At 34.4% G+C, this 23,707-nt stretch overlaps 1 protein-coding gene across 2 annotated transcripts in view; it reads left to right on the forward strand.

Annotated features, from left to right (window-relative positions):
* The window catches only part of APPL1 (adaptor protein, phosphotyrosine interacting with PH domain and leucine zipper 1), a 29,763-nt gene extending 8,809 nt beyond the window's left edge, over nt 1-20,954 (forward strand). The window contains exons 5-22 of one of the 2 annotated variants that reach the window (XM_024746436.1): nt 877-964; nt 2,743-2,784; nt 3,330-3,388; nt 5,198-5,344; nt 6,245-6,327; nt 7,058-7,216; nt 7,912-8,100; nt 9,588-9,630; nt 10,827-10,883; nt 13,254-13,345; nt 13,751-13,933; nt 15,454-15,506; nt 16,109-16,283; nt 16,384-16,420; nt 17,068-17,214; nt 17,785-17,835; nt 18,135-18,224; nt 19,091-19,406. In XM_024746436.1, the coding sequence (XP_024602204.1) occupies nt 877-964; nt 2,743-2,784; nt 3,330-3,388; nt 5,198-5,344; nt 6,245-6,327; nt 7,058-7,216; nt 7,912-8,100; nt 9,588-9,630; nt 10,827-10,883; nt 13,254-13,345; nt 13,751-13,933; nt 15,454-15,506; nt 16,109-16,283; nt 16,384-16,420; nt 17,068-17,214; nt 17,785-17,835; nt 18,135-18,224; nt 19,091-19,237 (1,842 nt within the window). In that variant the 3' untranslated portion in view covers nt 19,238-19,406. Of the gene's footprint in view, nt 1-876; nt 965-2,742; nt 2,785-3,329; nt 3,389-5,197; nt 5,345-6,244; nt 6,328-7,057; nt 7,217-7,911; nt 8,101-9,587; nt 9,631-10,826; nt 10,884-13,253; nt 13,346-13,750; nt 13,934-15,453; nt 15,507-16,108; nt 16,284-16,383; nt 16,421-17,067; nt 17,215-17,784; nt 17,836-18,134; nt 18,225-19,090 lie in introns of both variants that reach the window. The other variant, XM_024746437.1, reaches the window with a different exon arrangement.
* Nucleotides 20,955-23,707: the final 2,753 nt, after the last annotated feature.

The raw sequence follows: 23,707 nt of genomic DNA on the forward strand, positions 1-23,707 counted from the left end.
TTTTTTTTTTTTTTTTTTTTTTCCCTCATTGTAGTTTTGATATGCATTTTCCTGAAGGCTAACGATGTTGAGCATTTTTTCCTATGCTTATTGACCATTATATATTTGAAAAAGTATCTATTCAGACCTTTGCCCATTTAAAAAAAAATATGTTTATTTTTTCATGTTTATTTTACTTTACTTTTTTTGGCCGCGTCTCATGGCTTGTGGGATCCCAGTTCCCCGACCAGGGATTGAACCCTGGCCCTCGGCAGTGAGAGCAAGGAGTCCTAATCACTGGACCACCAGGGAATTCCCTGCCCAATTTTTAATTGGGTTGTCTTTTAGTACTGAGTTTAAGAGTTCTTTATTCTAAAGTATACAAGTCCCTTATCAGTTATGTGATTGGTAAATATTTTCTCCCATTCTGTGGGTTGTCTTTTTATTTTCTTGATAGTATCCTTTGATGCACAAAAGTTTTCAATTCTGATGAAGTCCAGTTTATATTTTCTTTGGTTGCTTGTGCTTTTGGTGTCATATCTTAGAAACCATTGCTAAATTCAAGGTTATCACATGTTTTCTTCTGAGAGTTTTAAATGGAATTTTTTTGACTGTCACCTAATGATGTGATAACATCACATAATTTTAGGGTTCCCTTATGTAAATGTATCAGTACCTTTTTTAACTTTTTGGCCGCACCACTTGGCATGCAGGATCTTAGTTCCCCAGCCAGGGATCGAACCTGTGCCCCCTGCCATGGAAGCACAGAGTCTTAACCGCTGGACTGCCAGGGAATCCCTATACCAACACCTTTTTACTAGGTTTTGTTCAGTTTCCATAATGCTGGTTGATTGTCTCTTTGTAGTTATTTGGCCTTTTTGGTCTTTCTTTTACCAGCTTAGCTCTTGTCATGCAGTACTTTCAACGCAGCTTGCTGATGCCATGATGTTCCCCATTACCCAGTTTAAAGAAAGAGATCTGAAAGGTATTGAAGTCAAGCTTATGTTTACTTTCATTAGCTGTCGGAAGATCACTGCTTGTAAAATGTGTAATACTCTATACCGTAACCATTTCTGACTGTAGCAAGTGTCACTTTTACTTTAATTAGTTGCTAAACATTTACAGGAGCTCCTGCTAGATGTTAAGCTAGATACTGAGGAGTACTTATATGAATAAGATGTCACATCCCTTGAGAAAGCCCAGAGAAGGAGATGGGTAAACAGATAATTCTGGTACTCTTATAATTAGGGATGAGCAAGGTGCTGTGGGGGCTCAGAGGAGGGTGTCAGAAAGGCTCCCTCACGGATGTGCCATGAGCACTGAGCAAGGAAGAAGAATTTGCCAGGAGAAGAGAGTCACTGTTCTACTGGAGGGACCAGAAAGCACAGAGTTATGGCTAGAAATGCATATATTGTTTTGAGAAATTGAGTGTGGCTGCAGTGTTGGATGTGTTGGGGGGATGGCGGGAGACAACTCTAGAAATAGATTAGTTGGGATTAGATCATGCTAAAGATGTTGGACTTGAGTTTATAAGCAAAGAGAAGACAATGGAGGTCTTTAAGAAGTATACCTTTGTTTTTGGAGGATGGATTTGATGCTAGGAAGTTGTGACACTCCAGTGAGGTGTGACCAGGGCCTGAACTGGGACAGTGGCACAGGAGATGAGGCGTGTTGGTGGGCTGGAGTGGTGGGAGGTAGGGGCTGGTCCATCTAACAACCCATGTTTCAGTAGCTTGTGGTGGCTTTCTTTTTTTCCCATTTAGGATTATTATGTGATAAAATGAGAGTGTTTATAGACTTGGCTCTGCTTTCTTATAATTTACAATCTCAGACAATCATACAGACTTATTTACAAAGTATGTATAGATAGAGTAAAAACATTGTACTAATGTATCAGTGGATGATAAAGTATTTAAATTATACATGGCATAAAGACAAATGTATTTTAGAGATAGAATTAATATTTGTCTTGGTACTCTTCAACAATAATCTTTTCCAAAGTCAAGAAACAAGACCTCTTTTCTCCATCTAAGGGGACTGAATATCATAATCTTGTCAATAAAATGTTCTTTTTATCATTCAGCGTTTGAACTTATTAGAGTCAGTATCAAAAAATCAGTAGGTTGCATTCTGGTACTAAATCAGAACATTTGTATATCTTAGAATTTGCAGTGTTTTTTTTTTTTTAAATTTACTTATATTATGTATTTATTTTTGACTGCGTTGGGTCTTGGTTGCTGTGTGCAGGCTTTCTCTAGTTGCGGTGAGCAGGGGCTACTCTTCGTTGCGGTGCACAGGCTTCTCTTCTCTTGTTGCAGAGCATGGGCTCTAGGCACGCGGGCTTCAGTAGTTGTGGTGCATGGGCTCAGTAGCTGTGGCGTGCGGGCTCTAGAGTGCAGGCTCAGTAGTTGTGGCCCACGGACTTAGTTGCTCCGCGGCATGTGGGATCTTCCCAGACCAGGGCTCGAACCCGTGTCCCCTGCATTGGCAGGCGGATTCTTAACCACTGCGCCCCCAGGGAAGCCCTGCAATGGTTTTAAAATTTTGTTTTTGGGTCATATTACAATTTGTGGCAGGTACAATTTCTGGTGGTGTAACTTGTTAATGATAGTAAATGTTAGTTGAAACACAATAACTTTTTCACTTTAAACGTTGAACTTTTGGAGTTTTAATAGTAGCTTAAATGGCAGTTACTGTTTTCTAAACAAAATTTAAGATAGTTCATAAATATGCTAAACTGAAATTATTCTTGAACTTTTCCAGAAATATTGACATTAAAGGAAGTGTTTCAGATTGCTAGTAATGGTAAGCTCTGAATACTTTGTACATTTATTTCTTGTATTGATGCATTTCTTTATCAATACAAATCTGTGGCCAGATTTTATGTAATAATTGAAAAGAATGAACCTAATTAAAAGTTTAAGTGAATATTATTTAAATCCTTGTTATTTAAGTTGCACTATTTATGCTAGAAGAAATATTTTAAAGGAAGTTAAATCTTGTGGTTTGTTATCTTCATAATACCTAAGAAGGCGGTATATTTTCCCTTCCTTATTTTCCTGTCTATTCCATATTTTCTTTAATGAGCATTTGCTATTTCTGTACTAAAAAATACTTCAAGAAACTTTTAGTGGACTACTGTTTCCTTGGAATTAAATGTTTTTACCAATTTAATAAACAGAAACATACTTTAGGGGGAAATTTGGCTGTGGGGAACATTTGGGTGGAGTGATCACATAGTAGGGAATTCTTATTTTTGTTGAAAGATGCACATGTGAAAACCGTTAAAGCACTTAAAGGTTTTGCAAAGTACTGTTGTATTTTTGTTAATAGTCATTTCTGTTTTCCAGATCATGATGCTGCAATTAACAGATACAGCAGATTGTCAAAAAAAAGAGAAAACGACAAGGTGTGATACATATTACTCCTTCAGTATCACAATTAACAACTGTTTCATTAGGTGGTCTCCTTCTTCCAGTTTAAAAATGGTAGCCAGCAGTTGCTTTGTATGCTTTGCTGTATTGCCCTTATTCTTTCCTTCTAGTTATTTCAAAGCCTTTCTGTTAATTGTTAATTATCAGACAATTAATAATTGTCTTTTTAAACAAAATACTTTTCTGTTGATAGAGTTTTATAAGTAAACATAACTATTCCAAAAATGTAATTGATGCCCAGGTGTAACATTGCCTCCTTTTGCTTTGTATTTTGATAACACTGCATTTGTTTTATGTATGTATTCAAAAGTGTGTTCTGATATACAGTGGTTAAAAAGTTGAATTGTTACATACATAATTGAATGAAATTCTGTTTTGAAGACCCCCTCATTTACAGGGAATATATATATATATATATATATATTTTATGCTTCTTCAAGGAGTGAAATTCAGAAATATTATACTACATTTGAGGAGAAATGCATTTGAGTAAAGAACAAAGAACAGAGTATTAACAAGTTCATCTAGATGCTCCTTAAGATCATTTCTCTCTCAGTGCCTAGTCCAAGGCTTGATCAGAGTAGGCCTCCTCTAGATGCTTGTGAGTGAGGTGGTCTCTGTGCCCAGGAATTGGCGTCTGCAGCCTTGGCTGCGGCTGCTGGTAGGGACACAGTGACCACTCTGGGAATCCACAGCTGGGTATGATTACTATGCAACAGCCACTGTGACCCAAAAAGGGAATGTTTCTCTCACAAATTCAGTACAAAGATCTGCTTTCACTGATTACTTGATGGTGCAAATATTTATAAAATACATACATTTTTAGATCTACATTACTTTGTTACTTTGCCATAGAGAAGCAGTTAAGGCTCTAAGTATGAACTTTGTTTTTACATTGCTTCTGGCTGTTCCAGGTATTTTAAAATACATTCTTCCACTAATTCAATTTATTTGAAAAATTTATTGAGCACCTACTACATGTTGGGTACTATGGGGGAACAATGTGAGTAGGCTCCACCTCTGCCCTCAAGGAGTGGATAATCCACATCTATCAAAGGCTTCCTGTATGAAGGCATGTGACTAGAGCAGCTGCCAGAATACAAGGATGAAGAGAACACATGAATTAACACTGAGTTAAGTGCAGTAAAGAAGTCTTAACAAAATGCTGGGAGAGCAGAGAGAGGACAGTATATCTTTGATTGGTAAGTTGGGAAAGGTTACACTTTAAGTACCTTAAGCAGGAAAAACAGGAAAAGAGAAGAGACAATGTATGTTACGTAACAGGTGCTCAATAAATATTTGTTGTCTGAATACAAGAACTCAAGGGACATAGTTTAAGTGTGGGTGAAGGAAAACAAGTACAAGAAAAGAGGAGCAGTAGGGAGAGAACCAGAGAACTAGGAGGCAAGTGGTATGCTGTGAACTGAAAAAGGTCAAAGATTAATGACTAAGCTAATACCAGACTGTTGTCTGCTTTTCCTCCATGTGGTAGACCTTATCTGCCATGCTTAGTTTAGTTACTATAGCTACTATAGTTACTATAGTTCATAGCTATGTGTAGAATGCTGCTTTTAATGTGCATTTTAAAAAATAAAGTGGTTGGTAGTAAAACAGGAAAACTATCTTAGCCAATATTCTGCAGGATTTCTATCTCAGAAATTAAGACAGCTATGTACAATTGCTGGTGATGCACCTTTTTCCTTGGGTAGTCTCTTCCCCTCAGCCACTACTAAAGATAATTCAAAATTAAATAAATAATAGTATTTTTAATCTTTCACTCAAAGGTGAAGTATGAAGTAACAGAAGATGTCTACACTTCCAGAAAAAAACAACACCAGACCATGATGCATTATTTTTGTGCATTAAATACTCTTCAATACAAAAAGAAAATAGCATTGTTAGAACCTCTACTTGGGTACATGCAAGCTCAGGTGAATATTGTACTATGTTCTGGATTATAACTGTCTTAAGAACTTTATATTAAGTTTGATTTTTATGTTAAATGTAAGGATATTACAAACTAAGGTCAAATACTCATTTGTGTCTGTGATTTTAAAGCATTCTTTAAAATGTCAGAGTGCTGTTTTAAGGAAGTTAGGGAGAAGGGTTTTCCTAGCAAATGAAGATTTCAAATATTTTAGGGTAGATGAAACCACTTACCTTGTATTTAGACCTTGCCTATCACAGCTGGGGACAGGGAACAGAAAGATAAATGAATTCCAAAGCTACTCCTGTTGCTCAAGCTTCCACTCACTCTTGCTTCATAATAGATCTGAAAGAGAATGGACATGTTTGAGCTTGTCTCATGTTCCTGGCATACTTCCCGAGTTAAAATTAATGGATGAACTCCAAAGTATTCCAAGAGTTGTACATCAGGAAGGAGGCTAGAAAATTAAATTTGGGTAACATAAGATGAAATAGCAGTCCCCTAAAAGCAAGAGTTTAAAGAAATTTGAATATTCCTTTGAATATGAGTACTTATTATTCCTCAGATATAAAACTTATCTTTGTAGTAAACATGAAATAGTTTATCCATATGACTTACTTGAAATATTTTAAAATATATTTTCCAATTTTAAAAACTTGCTTACTATATGCATGTGTTAATATATAAGATGATACACAGTGAAATTTAAGTGTAGTTTCTTCAGTGGCTCTATGCCCAGTAGAAATCATTGTAAACTACAACCTATTTTTACACAGATGGAAATAATCCTTTGTTTTTTACTTAACTATGTATCTTGGTGATTGTTTATATGATTCACTCTAAGTATTTTGTGTGTATGTGTTTCTGTTGTTCAACCTCCCATTCCCACACCCTCTTGCCCCAGATAAGTTTCTTTAAGATGGGTTCTGAAAATCTCAATGACCAACTGGAAGAATTCTTAACTAATATTGGAACAAGTGTACAGAAGTAAGTATTTTCTTCCTTAAAATTGAAAATGAAGTTATGAGAATGATAAGTTAACAGCTAAATACCATAATCTAAAAATATTTACCACTTAATTTCTGAGGGGCGATTTTCCCTGCCGTGAGAGTGTTTCTCGAGTGGCTCGTGGATGCTTCTTGGTTTTCTCACCATCTTTTCCACAGAATTTGAACTCTGAATTTCATAACAGTGTCAAATCTGATGGTATTTTATTGATTGTAACTAGGTTTTATGTCTGAATACAACAGACACATAATAATTATCCATAAGTGAATTATCTTCACAGTTATCTGAATTGTAGGGGATGGATGGGAGAGTACTAAATGAATCTTGCTTTGCAAACCATGAGAGATTAAAGAGACAGAGAAAGTAGTTCTAATCAGGTTCGAAGTCTGAGCAGTGATGTGGTTAATCTGCGATATGGAGGGAGATGAAAATGATTGTTTTAAACGCACAGGGCAGAGCAGTTTGAAAATTCCTCCAGAGTATGAGTCATTCAGTGTGGCTTCATTAGTTTTGGAATTTGGTATTGTTACCAAATATCTAAGTTTCAAATAAAATGTAAAGCTGCTTTATAACACGCCACTTTAACCACCCATGCCACTGCTGTTCTCTTTAGGAAAATATATACAGAACAAATATACAGATAAATAAGATTGGTAAGGAGTTCTTTGTCTGTTGTAGTTGGTAGTAAATAATCTGTTCCCTCTGTTAGTGTTCGCAGGGAAATGGACAGTGATGTAGAGACCATGCAGCAGACAATAGAGGATTTGGAAGTAGCCAGTGACCCCTTATACGTGCCTGACCCAGATCCCACAAAATTTCCTGTTAATCGAAACTTAACCCGAAAGGCTGGATACCTTAATGCTAGGAAGTAAGAAAACTATTGTTATTTTCGTATATTGTGTATCAATTAAGGTAATAGCAAGTGAATATAATAAATGATATCTCCAAACTGTTCTGATTTTACTAAATGTTGAAACTTTTTACTAATACCACTATTAGTATTTATGCCAACTTTTTGACAGATGAGGTACATGAATAATTTTCAAAAGTAAAATTCTATTTAGATATTTATCAAATGATTTAGAATTATTTTAAAAAGTGAAACCAATTTGAGTTTAAATAAATCTAGCATAACATGTGAATGCTATTAAATATCATTATCATACTTTAAAATATATGTAATTACACCATCAAGTCAAATTTTAGTTTTTACCTGAAGATAGGATAAAGCAAGTTAACTCTAGCAGTAAAATAAATTCTTTTGTTTTGAATTTATTCCCTTGAAATACAGTTGGACTGTATTTTATGGAGCATCATAACAGCTGTAATTTGATCATTTCCAGCCTTGTTTTGGAAATATATACATGCAGAATCACACAAGTGGGTCAGTTTATGTGAATTTATTTTAGAGACTGAAAACCTGATGTTTATATTTTCTACGCACCTTGGTGCCTTTTTGCAAGGTGGTTCTTTGTGATGTGCTTTACCTTTATCTTGTGTCTGGCTGATGGTGGGATTTTAGGTGTGTTGTTATTAAAGAGTGAATGTACTTTCTTCATTTAGTAAAACAGGCTTGGTGTCATCTACCTGGGACAGACAGTTTTACTTCACACAGGGTGGAAACCTAATGAGTCAGGCCCGTGGGGACGTAGCAGGAGGCCTGGCCATGGACATAGACAACTGTTCAGTAATGGCTGTGGACTGTGAAGACAGGCGATACTGTTTTCAGATCACTTCTTTTGATGGCAAAAAGTTAGTATTTTTCCCTACTATTAAAAAAAATCTGTCATATTTTAAACTACTGAAATGTAGGATAATTCCTTTTCACTTGGACGTTGTACGCATATGTTAAAATTATTATGTATTAAGATAATTTTCTTTTTAATCTTGTAGAAATTAGTTGAATTTTCCTTTTTGACTTAGATAAATGATGTCTTAATATTTTGAGGTTGTCAAAGCAAGTTTATGTGGTAAACACCTGGGATTTCATGTTAAGAGACTGGTCACTGAAAATCCAGCATGGTATGGGGAAGGTAGCACAAGCTAGTGGAAAGAGCTCCAACCTTGGGGTCAGAAAGTTCAAATTCTGGATCCACTACCTACTTTGCAGTGTTAGACAAGTTACCTGACCTCTCTGAGCTTCATTTTTCTACATGTAAAATGGAGGTGGTGGGGTCCTTCATTTCTATTTTGTGAATTGTTATGTAGAATAGAAATCTAACATATGTAATGTGCCTAGCATGTAGTAGGTGCTAATAATAATATTTTTAAATGTTAATCACATATTTCTGATCAAATTAATTATTTAGGCCATTAATGTTTACGTGCCATTTTTTAAACTTCTATTACCTTTGCATTAAACAAGAATCCCATAGAGCAGCTTTTAAAACAAATTTTTGAGAAGCACAGAACAATACAAAAAGATGTATGAAAAAAAGCTATAATCTCATTAACCAGAAGCAATAATTAACTTTTTGGTCACTGCCTTACAGTTTTTATTTTTTATTCTAAGTACATTTTTTAAATAGCTGAGGAAATACTGAATGTTTATTTCATATTCCTTCTATAAACAAACAATGAATGTCAATTACTGTGTGTCATTTATCACACTGGATGTTGGGAGTCCCTTTGTTCATTTGTCAAAATTACCAAACTGTTAACGTTACTGGATGTATTTACATTTTTGTATTTCCAGTGTTTTGCTATAATGCTTAACATGATTTCCCATTTCACATTCCTGGTGTGATTCAAAATTAGTGAAAAAAAATTTTTTCTAACGCTTAAAATATTAACATCTATAGAAAAGCTACATATCCCTATGTTAGTGATTAATATGTTGAAAAGTTTTACTTAACCATATTCAAGGAAAAATAATAAATAATGAAGTAAAATTAGTATTTTCTATTAGGACCACTGATTTATGTTTGAAATATATATGGTAAGTGTCAGAAAGTTGAAATGCATTGTCTTAGTGTCAATGTACCTTTGTTATAGGCTGCCTTCTGAAAACCAGCACATTTCTTTTTTGGTACGTCTTGGCATAGATAGACAAAGTCAAGAGTTGTTAAAATCTGAGTCCTGATACCTCTGATAGTCTCCTTTCCTTAAGATACTGGTTGGTTATGTGTTTTCTCTTTGTTTCATACTGATGTGTATCTTTAAAGATAAAAATTTCTCACTCATGTTAAAAGTACTTTAGAAAAAAGTTGACTGTCAAACTTTTTCTCCTTTTTTTTCAGGTCTTCAATTTTGCAAGCAGAGAGTAAAAAAGACCATGAAGAGGTAAAATTTTATCTACTTAATTTCTTCAGCATCATCTTAAGATATTTTTCTGATGACAAAACATATTGATGTGTTCATTATAGAAATTTGGAAAATCCTAGTTAATTACAAATCTTTTTTTCAAAAAAGTCTATTGTCCTCAAGCAACATTCTTAAGTTTCACATGGAATTTTACAACTGGACCTATAAGGAGAGACCTTAGAGATCATTTCTTGCTGTCTTTTTAAAAGCTCAAATTCAGAGATGACCTTGTGACTGCTGCTTTCTGGCAGGCTGTTAGTATCATGAGGCGAGTTTAATCTACTCCCTTCTCTTACCAACTCTCTGAGACAGTATTTGCTGCATTAAGAACATAGTGGCAGATGTAGCATGGCAGGAAGCAACTAAAGCTTAAAACCTTGGGGAAATGAAAGACAGAAAAACAAAAATTTGGGAGTGTTTGTTCTTCCTCGTGAGTCTTTTGTTTTTGGCTCCATTTTTACTTGTCGTTCACCAAATATGGAAGGTAAGTTGTTATTATATAATTGTGCTGGTTAAAGACAAGTTTAGAAATTATGTAGAGATCAACTTTTATTTACTTCTTATGGAAAAGAGTAGGTATTAAAACGTGCTTCTGGTCTCTGAGGAATACAGACATATGGCTGTTCTTTGCAGGGTTTACCAAACAAAATATTAGGTTAGCTTTGTAAGGCTCCTCAGGCACTGGAATACTTGAGAGTGAAGCAGAGGATGTGGGGCAGAGAGTGTTTTCTGTGTTATTTATAAACCTGAAAGGGAAGTATGTAAAATACGTTCACAAGGAATATATTTAGCTCTTAACTTTTTTTACATTGGTATTAATCATGGTATCTGAGTCCAGACTGTCTTATTTGGTGGGGATTAGAGGGGGGTGTGATATAAAAAGATAAATATAGACTATCAAATTACAGTTTAACATGATAGCTATATTTTTTATTTCCTTGTATGAAATAAATCTGGGATTTAAAAATAACAAATCTGTTCAGTGTTCTGTTATACCTTCATATGTTGTACATATATATGCTTTTGTATATAGGAAGGTATTTATCTCATAAGAAAGATTATATGTTATTTCTTCTAGTGAAACTTGTGTCAGTTAAATATTAAACATTCTCTTTTAGAAGGGAAGCATTGTAGAAAAAAATATTAATCGTATTTTTCTATTTTCCCTCTTGCAGTGGATCTGTACAATAAATAACATATCTAAACAGATATATTTAAGTGAAAACCCAGAGGTAATATTTTTATTTTATGTATCCAGATATGGCAAAATTGAATAATTCTGTGGCTTATATGGCTTTTATTGTATTTTCTCAAGTTCTGTAATCTTTTAATTTGCCCTTGAATGGGCAGCTTTCACATATCATGAATAGAATGAGTATCTGGTCTTCCTAGAACAGTAAATTATTTCAGAACGTACTGAAATCAGTCAACCAACAAATGTAAGTAGACATCAACCTTGTGTTTAGCACCATGTTGAGCACCATGGAAAAAGGGGATATAGAAGAAAAATAGGCCGTGGCCTCTGCCCTCCAGGAGCTTATGTATGTGGGAAGAAAAAACTAAAACTTTAAGTAACATTTCATATAAATTGAAAGTGTATGGTGATGACTGAAAGCTTAAGATTTCATAATATTAAGATCAGTATGGATTTTAGTTTTAGAGAAAACTCTGTGGAGATGGCAGAAACCTGAGCTAGGTAGGATTTGTCCAGATTTTGAGGAAGTTTGTGAAATTAGTTGTATAATTAGAATTGAAAGGTCTTGTTGGAGAATAATAGAAAACTGAAATGTGCATACAAATCACCTGGGGACCTTGTTAAAATGCATATTACGTTTCAGTAGGTCTGGGGTGAGGCAGCCTGAACTCTCAAGTTTTGCCAGTTATGCTTTGAGTAGTGGGTATCAAATCACATGAACTCACCAGTGTAGACAGAGTTGTAGATGCAGTCCAAACATGCAGGCAGAACCCGGGGTGCAGAGAACTCTGGAAGGACCAGTGAGTCCTAACTGCAGTGTAGCTGGGAAAAGACTTGGTTTAAGAGAGGAGCCATCTGACCTCTGCCAGTCTTGGTAGGCCCTGCTAGGCTGTGAACCCGGCTGCCTCCCAGGGCTGTTTGGGGCTGATGGGAGGCTGGGGGTGGGGGTTACGGTTTCAGTTGAGGCAGATCGGGGCTAATTTCTCTAGGAAGCCCTACCCTTCTAAGTCTTAAACTGTTGTTGGTGTAGCAGTTAATTAGACAGGACTGTTGGGGGACATGTAGGAGGCCATTATAGTTTAGGCACAAATTGAGGGTCTGAACATGGTGGTAACCTGAGGGAAGAGAGAAGAATGAATCATAGAAACAGGTAAAAAGAAATTGGCTGGACTAGTTAGTAACTGACGGATGTAAAGGATGAAGAAACGGACCAACATAAAGGATGAAGGAGATAAAGATGACTTCCACGTTTTAAGCCCAAATGAAGGGAAGAACAATTTGGAAAAGAAGAGTTCTGTTTTTACCATAATGGTTTTGAGGTGCCATCCAAGACACATATGATTTGGATGCCTAGGAAAAAAGTTTTGAACTAAAGAAGCAAAATCTCATGACCTGAAAAATATTAGTTATTTCTGTTAGTTTTATAATGATCTAATGAGTTTAATCTAAGAATATCAGTGCTAACTGTAGAGAAGTCTTCTGCTTTTAGTAACTTGATCTCCTGCCAAACTTGCTTTTTCTTTCTGTTATGTCACTTGGGAATAACAAAAAATTAAAATGCAAATTAGATGACTTGTTAATACCTAAGGAATACAAAGGGAATATAGTGTTTGGATTTGAATAAGTAAGGCTTATTGTACTCTCCTGCCAATTATCAGAAGTCAGAGTTTTAATATTTTCCAGATTATCCAGAATTATTTTATTTATATTAATGAGAGGAAATTTTGATCAATTTGTGGCATTGTCTTTATACTTTTGCTAAGACACAGAAGTGCAAAAATGTTTTGTGATTATTTTTTCTAATGTACATGCTATTTTATTTAGCTTGTGTTTTAAATAATGTTTTAAATTATTTAATAAGTTTTAAAATATTTCTTATGGAAAGCTTTTTTCAAATTTGGCTGAAAATATCCATGATAACTTTATTAATAAATACACAGATATTACTGAGCATAAATACATTCCGGAAAATCATGAAAACTTCAGGATCATGGTTATAAAATACTTTAATATTTTGTGACTGTTTCCTACTCCTTTTAAATTTCTTTATTTAGCAAATTTGAGTGCCCATATGCTAGGCACTGTACTAGGCGCTAGCAATACAAACCTTAATCTAAAAAAAATTTGATAGTTAAAATTTAAAGAAAAAATATTTCCTATTATGTATATTCGTAGAAAAAAATCAGATTTTCCCCCTAGATTTACAGGAAGTAAGAGGAAACTTAAGTTATAATGTTGTGAAGTTAATTATGTGTCTTAATTCTAAGACAAGAGAATGTGGAACAACTTTAGTAACTTCAATTTACATTTTAAGTGTAACTCAGGGACATTCTGACAGTTCAGAGAGTTATATTTAAACTTTTGGTTTTCTTGCTTTACTAATTCATCCTTTTTTAAAAAAAAATAGGAAACTGCTGCACGGGTAAATCAGTCAGCTTTGGAAGCTGTCACTCCTTCCCCGTCTTTCCAGCAGAGGCACGAGAGCCTGCGGCCAGCAGGGTGAGTTACCAGTCTCTGGGCTCTTTAAAGAACTATATGGGCTATTGAAAGTGTTAGCAAACACTTTGATTTTAGCAGTGCTAGTTACATTAGTACGAAATAGTTCTAGAAAATGTATTTCAAATCGGTAAATTTACCAGCAAGAGTGCTAAATAAATGATGATTCCAAATTTCCCTTGTGTTTATCTCTAGGTTAAAGTGATTTACGTTTCTGAGTTTAGTAATTGGAAAGAAAAAGTCTTTTGATAACGTCTTTTGACAAAGTAGCTGTGATTTGGGATTGTGTTTATTAAAATTTGTTCTCATCGACTTATAAAATTGTATTTTCTTTTCTCATAGTTTAAGTGTTTAATTTCCAAAAGAGAAAACTAAATGCAATGCCTTCTTGTTTTCTTCTGTGCTTAGACAATCTCGGCCACTGACAGCTCGAACCAGCAGTTCAGGATCCATAGGATCTGAGTCCACAAATTTGGCTGCCCTCTCTCTAGATTCTCTCGTTGCTCCAGACACCCCAATACAGTTTGACATCATTTCTCCTGTGTGTGAAGATCAGCCTGGCCAGGCAAAAGCCTCTGGCCAGGGAGGCAGGTGGGTAATAGGAAGGTCTGTAGGGCTGTAAGGCTTATGAGCCAATTTCTACAGTTGAGAGCCATCTCTCATATACCTTGTGCATCAGCTATGTTTTACTTTCTTTGTTTAATTACCTAACAGAATTTTGATAGTTGAAGAAGAATCATGCAGGCTTTTCTCTGTTTTTTGCCTCAGTTAAATGAGTTAAGATAATTTAGTTTTAAAAATACTCAATTCTGAATTGTTTATCAGATCTACTTCTAAGGTATTTACTCTTAAAATTACAGAAGAAAGTTGACAGTCCTATTTTTACATCATGACAATATTTTTTAAATTCTTGAGAGTCATACATGTGCTACAGGTTCATTAGAAAACGTTATCTAGGGGACTTCCCTGGTGGTCCAGTGGGTAGGACTCTGTGCTTCCAATGCAGGGGGCCTGGCTTCGATCCCTGTTTGGGGAACTAGATCCCGCATGCATGCCACAACTAAGAAGTCCACATGATGCAACTAAGAAACCCGCATGCCGCAACTAAAAAAAAAAAAAAAGTTATCTTGTGTCAGAATAAGAAATCTCCAGGAAGGAACTAAAACATTGTCGTGCTATGAATTATTAATGAATTATCTTTTGTTTATATAATGAGAAATCCTTGTCAAAGCAGTTAAAATTTTTCTTTGGCTATGGATGAAGGAAACGTGGCTTAAGGCAAATCATTTATTAAGTAGGTGGGGCACCTAATAAACTGATAATGTAGTAATTTGGATATACCTGGCTGTGACCAAGAAAAGATAATTTACTCTTGATCACAGAAATATACTTAGCATTTGATATGATAGGTCAGACATGTATTAGGGAGATCAATTTCATGTTATCTTAAAGCCAGTGTTATTTTAGAACCACTTAGCTCTCTGTCTATAAAACCTACTTTAGATTGTACTTTTCTTCCTTCGTTGTGGGTGTGTCATGAGCCATGCACACTAAGGAGGGAGGTAGCTTCCATCTCTAGTTAGCTTTTCTTCTTGCATTCTGTTACGTATGTCTTGAGAAATACAGGTTTAAAACTAGAAAATGTTCAAATTATCTTAGTTAACTTGCGACATGTACTTAGAGGACCTAAAAAAAGGTTTTTTACAATCCAAGGAAATTCCTGGCATTTTTCTCATGTACCTAAAGTTGAAGCTAAATTAGCCATTCCTCTGTCCTACTTTATTTAAATTCAAGAACTTTTGCAACATGTTTTATTATAATGTTGATTTTTGTGTGTTTATGGCTAAACATGCAATCTGTCCACATCTTCTAAATATAGCAACTTTGAGTTCAGCCTATTAACTTAGTGTGAGGGCAGAGGCCTTCATCACAAGTTAGTTGGTCATCAGTAGTGTTCCTTAACAGGAAGGGGTATTTTGGAGCTTTTTTAAAATGTGTGTACAAGGTTTTGTGACTTTTAGTTTTTAACCCTGGGTTCAATGATTGAGATTCCTTCCATGTGGCTCATGGTAACTGACCTCTGGTTCATAATTTTTTAAAATACTTTTCAGGCGTACAAATCCATTTGGAGAATCTGGAGGAGGTACAAAATCTGAAACTGAAGGTAAAACAAGTGTAGTATTCTTATATTTTAGAAATTCTCAGAGCAGTAAACTGTGTGAAGAATTTGATGTTTACATTTGTTTTGCTGTATGCTGTTTTAATGGTATCTGTACTTCACAGTTTTCTCTTTTCACTCATAGTACACTTAAATAACAGAACTTTATCAAACTTAAGATTTCATTATTCACACAAAATTATAGATTATGATACTTTTGACCTCATAGTCAAATTTTCATTCCATAAGATATCCTTTGACCTTTTCCTAACAGCTGTTTTCTTCTGGTTTTGGAGCATAACTTTTTTTTTTCTTTTTCCCATAGCTATTTACTTTGATATAATTTCAGACTTACAGAAAAGCTGTAAGCATAGTAAAAGGAATTCTTTTTAACTCAGAAGTACCAATTGCCAAAGCATAACCTTTTGCTCTTTGAGTTTGAGATCTTAATTTTTCTATAAGATGAACACTGTAGTTAGGAGTTATTTCTAAATGCTTCTGCTGTGTTGAATTTTTCATTGGAAAACCTAAAGAAAGCAGTGTATTTTATTCCTTAGGAAAAGAAATTTGGGATTTAAAAATACATAATGTACCTTGTTTTGTTGTAGATTCTATTCTTCATCAGTTGTTTATTGTCCGATTCCTTGGTTCTATGGAGGTGAAATCAGATGACAATCCAGATGTTGTTTATGAAACAATGCGCCAAATCTTAGCTGCCCGGGCCATCCACAACATCTTTCGTATGACAGAATCACATTTATTAGTCTCTTGTGATTGTTTAAAGTAAGTAGTAACCTGTCCCTCAAAAAACTGTAGGAAAAAATGTTTACATAACTTTAGCCTAATTAAAATTTGTCTCGCAAATTTTTAATTATTATTATAGGTTAATTGATCCACAGACACAAGTTACAAGGCTCATGGTGAGTTCTGCAATGTTTAAAGCTTTATGTTAAGTCTCTTTGTACATATACACATCTTACATCTTTATAATAATCCTGATTCTGTATATTCAGATATGGTAGCATGAATTATGATTGGTCTTTAGGGTGTTATAATTGAGTCTATGGCTATCTCTACAAAAAAGTTGTAACATTCCATGTAATTTAAAGAATCAATGCAATCTGGTGTGATACTTAGTATTTATATTTAGCCCTCAGTTAGGAAGCATATATCATACACTAAAGAAACTAAAAAGTAAATTAAGGGATTAAAAGGCCAACATGATTGGGTTTGTTTTATAATTATCTGTTTTGAAATAGCTGCAGGCATGTGCTTCTATTTAATCATTTAATAATATAGACCATTTTTGTTACTGAATTTGAATTTGTAAAATGTGTTAATGACTAATAAAACAAATTCAGTATTCAACAACCTTTTAATTTCCTGACAATCCAAACCAAATATGACATTGTTTGTTCTTGGATTACCATTCGGTTAAGAAAAACAATTGACTCTAATGTTCTATTTAGGATATTAAACAACTTAGTACATGAGTTTGTCATATATAAGAGGGCTGTTTTAATGGTTTGAAAAATTTCATGTTTGCTTCTGATGTTTTCTGTGGCAGTTTCCATTACCCAGTGTAGTTTTGTATGCTACACACCAGGAAAATAAGAGGCTTTTTGGATTTGTTCTTCGGACATCAGGAGGGAGAAGTGAAAGTAATCTGTCATCAGTCTGCTATATATTTGAATCAAACAATGAGGGTGAAAAGGTACGTGGCTTTTCAAAATGTGTTTGTTGTGAAATACATGTCATAGTCAAAGTTCTTACTAAGATTTCTGGAGAAAAACTCCCAAACTTTGCCTAGTCCAACTGAGTTGCTTGACCAAAGCCTCTTGTTTTGAGGAGAGCTGAGCTGATGGGTTGGGCCATCTGACTCCACAAACCTGTATCTTCCTGGCCATTGATAGCTGTTGCAATCTTCTGGCTTTGTTAACTTATCCTGGGAATGCAAAATATTCCCATAATCAGCCATTTCCAAATGTCTTCATCTTAGAGTAGCAGCAGCAGCTGCTTGCTTTCTTCTTTGCAACTTTACCATCTCAGTAATGAATCTGAGATAACAAGAAGTGGGGTATGTGAAAGAGATGAGAGCCAGCAGTGGGAGCTCACAGACTCTGAAGAAAATATACAAAGGATTGGTTTTGGGACTGGAACATTCTTAAATCAGCTTTTGTTTGAAGCAGTGTATTAAAATGAGTTATAAAACTAGTTACATCAGCCATTTGGATACTTGATGTATAAGAACTGCCTGAGTTTTTCTTACTTGTTCCCCCTTTAGATTTGTGATTCTGTTGGACTGGCAAAACAGATAGCTTTGCATGCAGAACTGGTAAGAATCCAAGACACTTAATTATCCAAGAATGTTAACTAAAGTAATATAAGATCTTTCATATTAGCAAGTAAATAAAAATGATTTTGCTATGCAAGGTTAACAATAGATGCTATTGCTGATACATAGCATTTAGAATTTGGATAAATGGCTAACATTAGAATGTAAATTTTTGGTGTGCTTTCTCATATAAATGCAAATAATAATTTGAAAAGGTTACAAAGGTAATATTAATTGACAAGTTAAAATTTAAAGTTATTTCATATTTAATTCATTAGTTGTATTCATCTGGTCTTCAGGATCGCAGGGCATCAGAAAAACAAAAAGAAATAGAGAGAGTAAAAGAGAAGCAACAGAAAGAACTCAGTAAACAAAAACAAATTGAAAAGGTATGCAGTCCTAATGTCTAGATCTTCTCTGACTAGATATGATGTTTATGAAGTTTCCTTAATTCAGCACTGTGACTTTCATATTGGAATTTTCAAGTGAAGGTCTGTTTCTACTTGCTCAGCCACTTCATACATAACCAGATGATTCATAGCATAGTAGAAAAGGATGACATCTGTCTTCTTGGCTGTGCTGCACGGCTTGTGGGATCTTAGTTCCCCAACCAGGGATTGAACCGGGTCCCTTGTCTGTGAGAGCTCGGAGTCCCAACCACCGGACTGCCAGGGAATTCCTGACATCTGTCGTCTGATACAATGTTTACATTATAGTTATATTGACATGTAGTGTGACTTGCTATTTAGCAAACATACTACATATTCCAGAAGAGGTTGGAAGGTTGTCTCTGTCAAAGTAGGTCTTTTGAGAGGAGATATATATATATGGCTTTCATCAATGGTAGTTGTGTGTGTGTGTGTGTGTGTGTGTGTGTGTGTATACACACACACACACAGACACATACATACATATATATTAGAGAGAGGGAAGGGAGGGGATGTGGAGTGATTCATTATGAGCCTTTTCTGTAGTTTATAATGAGAGATAATGATGGCTTGAATGTAAGTTGTTGGCCATAAAAATGGAGAAGAGTGACATGTTGGCTTTTATAGGCTTTCTAGAAAAGTGTCAAAATTTACTTTGGTGTTGCATTGGTTGTGTGTAGTCTTTCTTTTCAGTAAGTTGCCAGAATTATGCATACATATTTATGACAGAAGAGTTGAAGTGGCTCTCAAGTATGTATTTAACTGCTTAGTTTCCTATTTGATTGCAAACAATTAACTTTAAGTTTCTTTTCTGTCTTTTCCACTAGGACTTAGAAGAACAAAGTCGGTTGATAGCTGCTTCCAGTAGACCAAACCAAGCCAGTAGTGAGGGGCAGTTTGTTGTCCTTAGCAGTAGCCAGTCAGAAGAGAGTGATTTGGGAGAAGAAGGAAAGAAGAGAGAATCAGAAGCATAAACTTATCCTTACTTTTTGGTTGATATTCGCCCCCCACCCCTTTGAATTTGTTGACAATTTCTGTGGTGAAGTGGCACAAGGTAACAACAATGCTGAACTATCAAGGAGACTAAAATTTATATTTGCTTGTTTATTTTAACTTCATTTTTTAAACTATGACTGACCTTGATAACTTAGGTTTGCATTGATTTTTTTTTCCCTTAGAAATAATATACTATGCAGTAACTTCAAATTCCACATGTCTAAAAGAAACCTATTCATATCCCTGAAGTAGATTGCTGAGGAATTACAGTTGCTCAAGCCTGTTCTTCCTTCAAATTGTGAACTTATTACCTTGCATTGTAATTGGCTGTGACCATAAGAAATCATTTATTCTTCAGCTTCAGGTATTCATGGATATGCTCCCTCTCTTTCATTAGGAACAATTGCTGGCAGTGAGGAAGCTTTTGACTGAATAGGTTTAAAATCCTTATACAGATAATTCTACAAGTTTGCAAATATTTTAACAATGTTAAATGTGCAATAGAACTTTTACAAAATAATTAGAATAGAGATTTTAGACTTAAGGTTTCAAGTTGTGGCAGGTGGTACTGTTGATTTCAGGGCATTTTCTTGGATTGCTCGCATTTCTCTGATGTACTACACCTGATGCCAGTGGGAAAGAAGCTTAAGTGTCTTCAGTTCAAGATTGCTACAGCCCTTGGCATTTTATTATCACATTCTTAGTTCTCAGGTTGGGACTTGAATTGTTGCTGCAGAGCAGTAATGGTTAAAATAAGATTTTGGAATTTATTAAAAGGGATTTTTTTTTTTGTTCAAATACATTTTAGATTAGGATTTAACATGTAAAGATATTGTTACAGGATACATTGTATTTTCTGCATTGTGTGAAATAATTTTTATTGAAAATCAAGTGACATTTAGAAAGAAGTTCTATAGCAATTGTTTCCTGCTTAAAAATTCTCAGAATTTAGTTTAAAAATGTAATCTTTTAAATTTCAGACTGATAGCCCACAGTATTTTCATAATTCCATGTTTTTATAAAATACTGATCATCACTTTATATCCGTGAAGGCAAATAATATATGAGAATAGAATAATTTGCACTAATTATTGTAAATACTTGTCCTCTTTAAATAAGTAGAGTGAAAGGTCTAATTCCATGAAAGACTGAAAAGCAATTGAGTGCTTGTTATAGGAGAGTCAACCCAGGAAGGATTTTAACCTGGTGCCAAGGTTAAAATGACGTTTCTCTACTGCCTAATTCTGTGTCAAAACTTTTTTTTTTTTAACTTGGATTTTTAACATTGCTGATAAAATTATGTTCCTGTGTTTCACATGTAAAAGTATATATGGCCAAGTTAAATATATTGAATAAAATATTTTACACAGTCATGCATTTAAAATTTTCAAGAGATTAGCCACTAAGACTAATTTTACAAGGGAAAAAGCCTTTTGTTATTTAACATATAGTTTTTTCTTTTTAGTTCTGATTTAGAAATGGCATATAGTTCTCACAATATAGTGTGGGTGTTTCACACTGTATATACATTGTGTTCTGTAGGAATGGGATAGATAATTATATATAGGATCATGATTTTTTTTTTTAGCCATGTGCCAAATGGGAATAATGATTACTTAATCATTATTTTGAAGCCTTATGTTACCAAAACATATAGTAAAAAAGTAGAAATTTATGGAATACTTTTTTTTTTTTTTTTTTTTTTTTTAGCGCCACCGGGGAAGCCCTGGAATACTTTTTGAAAAAAGTTTATTTTGTCCTTGCTAAAGGGAATGCTTTCACAGTAGTTTGTGTATCATTCCTTTTGTAGAAATTGAAATTTCTTCTGTGGTCAGCATTTGCTTAGTCATGGCAGGTCCTGCTTTTAAGACCTTTTTGAGAATTAGTAAGCTTTTTGTTTCAGTAAGTCTTTTACTATAAAGTTGTCACCTCACTTAGTTCAGGTGTAACTTGTCAGCCACCGTGCAGGTAAGGTGGTCAGCATTAGGAGGCAGTTTTACTAGGCTGGTGCTTTGCATGGTAGTGTACTACAGCCCTTGGTGAGCACTCTGGGTCAAAGTGTAGGCTAAAGTTAAGGGTACTGGCAGACTTAGGGATGCTGGACCGACTTGTGGTTCCTTTTACGTCATGTTTTGATAGGAATTTCCACAATAATACACCCATGTCTATAGGTCAGACCAAAGTGCTTTCCAGTGCCAAATAGAAGTTATGTGTGGGTTTAACAATTTTAGATGATTCAACTTCTGTTCCATTACCGTAGAACCATATGAACAATTCCATTACTGCAGATATTTAAGGATCAACTTTAATAAATTCTGTGTTTTGTTTAAGGAAGGCTCCCCATGGATTTCTGCGTAATGTTAAAGCTGGTCTTTGTTACCCTTTGAAATCCCTTCAAGCTTTTGGATGTTTTGGTGGTGATTGAATTAGATTTTGGGATATCTTTCTCAGACTTGAATTTGCACTTAATGGCTTTAGAAATTAACAAAACTGATTCTTTAAAAGGAAAGAAATTAAGTCTACTTAATTCTGCTAGGCACTCTTGCTACCTATGTCAACAGTACTTTTGAAACTATGGTAGTGAATAGATCAATAGATAGGAAACTGATGATTCCTTCCCCCTTGTAAAATTGGGAAAACTTGCTAACAAGGGACTAAAACTGTTGCCTTGAACACAGTCCCCAGTCTAGTTTTTGCCATGTTTACAATGATTACTTTGTGTTTAATTTCAAAAGAATTCTCAGATTCCACAGTCTAGGGGTGGTAAATTTATGTTACTTTTATGCTTGAGGAAAGGATAGTAGGGTGTGCATACCATTCTACATAACATATAATCATATGTGGTAAAGGCATCTGAGTTAATTTTGAGTTATATATAGGAACTGCAAGTATTTAAGATTTGAATCTTCTTATACCTGCTGACAGACCCTAAGAGCCTGTGTTTTGTAAAACCTCTGCCACCCAAATTAATAAAATGAAAATATTAACATTGGTTTTGATAACAGCCTCCTAGCATTCAAACTGTACTTTAAATATTCAAACACACTGATTGTAGCAAGCAAGCCTTTGACTTTATTTTTATCAAGTTCGGCTTACTTTTCTTTCAGGAGATTTTTTTTCTTCCGTATTAATTAATAATACATAATAATTTGAAACTGGAACTATATTATACTTTTTAACTAATCTCTTGTGGCTGTACTCGTGTAATTTACTTAGGTTAATATGAGAACTGGGGATTAAGTTATAACTAATGTGCAAAACCACTTTGTATATTTGGTGATTTTGTAATGTAAGTGAATTGGTTCATATTTCACTGATATTGTTAATCATGCATATACAATTAAAAATTATGCTTCATTTCCCTTTAGAATTAAATTTGAAAAACTCGACTTTATGTAATGGTGGTATACATGTGGAGTGAAGAACTTATTTTTTCATTTTGTCAAAATAAGTATTCCTGACAAGGCTTCAGGAAATATGCTGTTAGGATATTTTTAATGTATAATAAAGTCCATGATTTTTTTATAGTCTTTTTTGTATGAAATATTTGATATATACTCTGAATTTTACTTCTCCAAGTAATTTCAAATGATGCTTATAAAACAATTGGACTTTTTCTTAATCTGTTATGATACTGTTATTACACATCTAACCCTATTGCAATTCCATAACAGCTAAAATGGGAAAAAAATGTCACTTATGGGGAAATAATACTAATTCATATCTAGTGACTTTTTTTCCTTTAGAAAAATTAGGAGAATTTTCAATAATTACCCTAGACATGTTACAATGTATACTTGCTATGTTGGGTCCTATTCAAAGAAATTCCTGTAATTTAAAGGGTCAGGTTATTGTGTACACCAGCTTAAGTGGCTTGGGCCTGTAGTTTTAATACTAATGCATATTCATCCCCTGTGCTCTTTATGGTTTCCTGTAGCACTTACCAAGTTCTGTTCTTCTACTGGCAGTTTGTTTTAATTTGTTTTGAATTTTATAAAATGTATACACTTGTAGAAGGTCCAGGGAGTGGATGAAATTAACTTCAGAATTATGTAATTTATCTAGGTGCATGTATATCTTAAATATATTTGTGTATCGACATACATATAATCTAGCACCCATTTATAAACAGACACAACAATTTGATTTAAAAAAAATAAAAACTATTCATGCCAGCTAATTTTGCAAATTTTTTATGTGAAAACTGTATTATTAGTAATTTTAAGTCTGTGCTTACTGAAATAGTCTGTATAGCCATGAATTCCTACATCAGAAAGAAATCATATAACTTCAGTTTCCTTAAGAAGGACTATATTATGCTAAAAAAAAAAGTATGCTAAGACTAAACATATAAACATCAAGCTATAACTGACTGGGCCTGTGGTCATCATCCTGCCTCTCTGTTCTCTCTGTTGATGTGCCATATAATGGTACACAGGTATGGCTGA

Source organism: Neophocaena asiaeorientalis, unplaced genomic scaffold (genome assembly GCF_003031525.2).
Source record: "Neophocaena asiaeorientalis asiaeorientalis breed wild unplaced genomic scaffold, Neophocaena_asiaeorientalis_V1.1 scaffold251, whole genome shotgun sequence".
Classification (NCBI taxonomy): domain Eukaryota; kingdom Metazoa; phylum Chordata; class Mammalia; order Artiodactyla; family Phocoenidae; genus Neophocaena; species Neophocaena asiaeorientalis.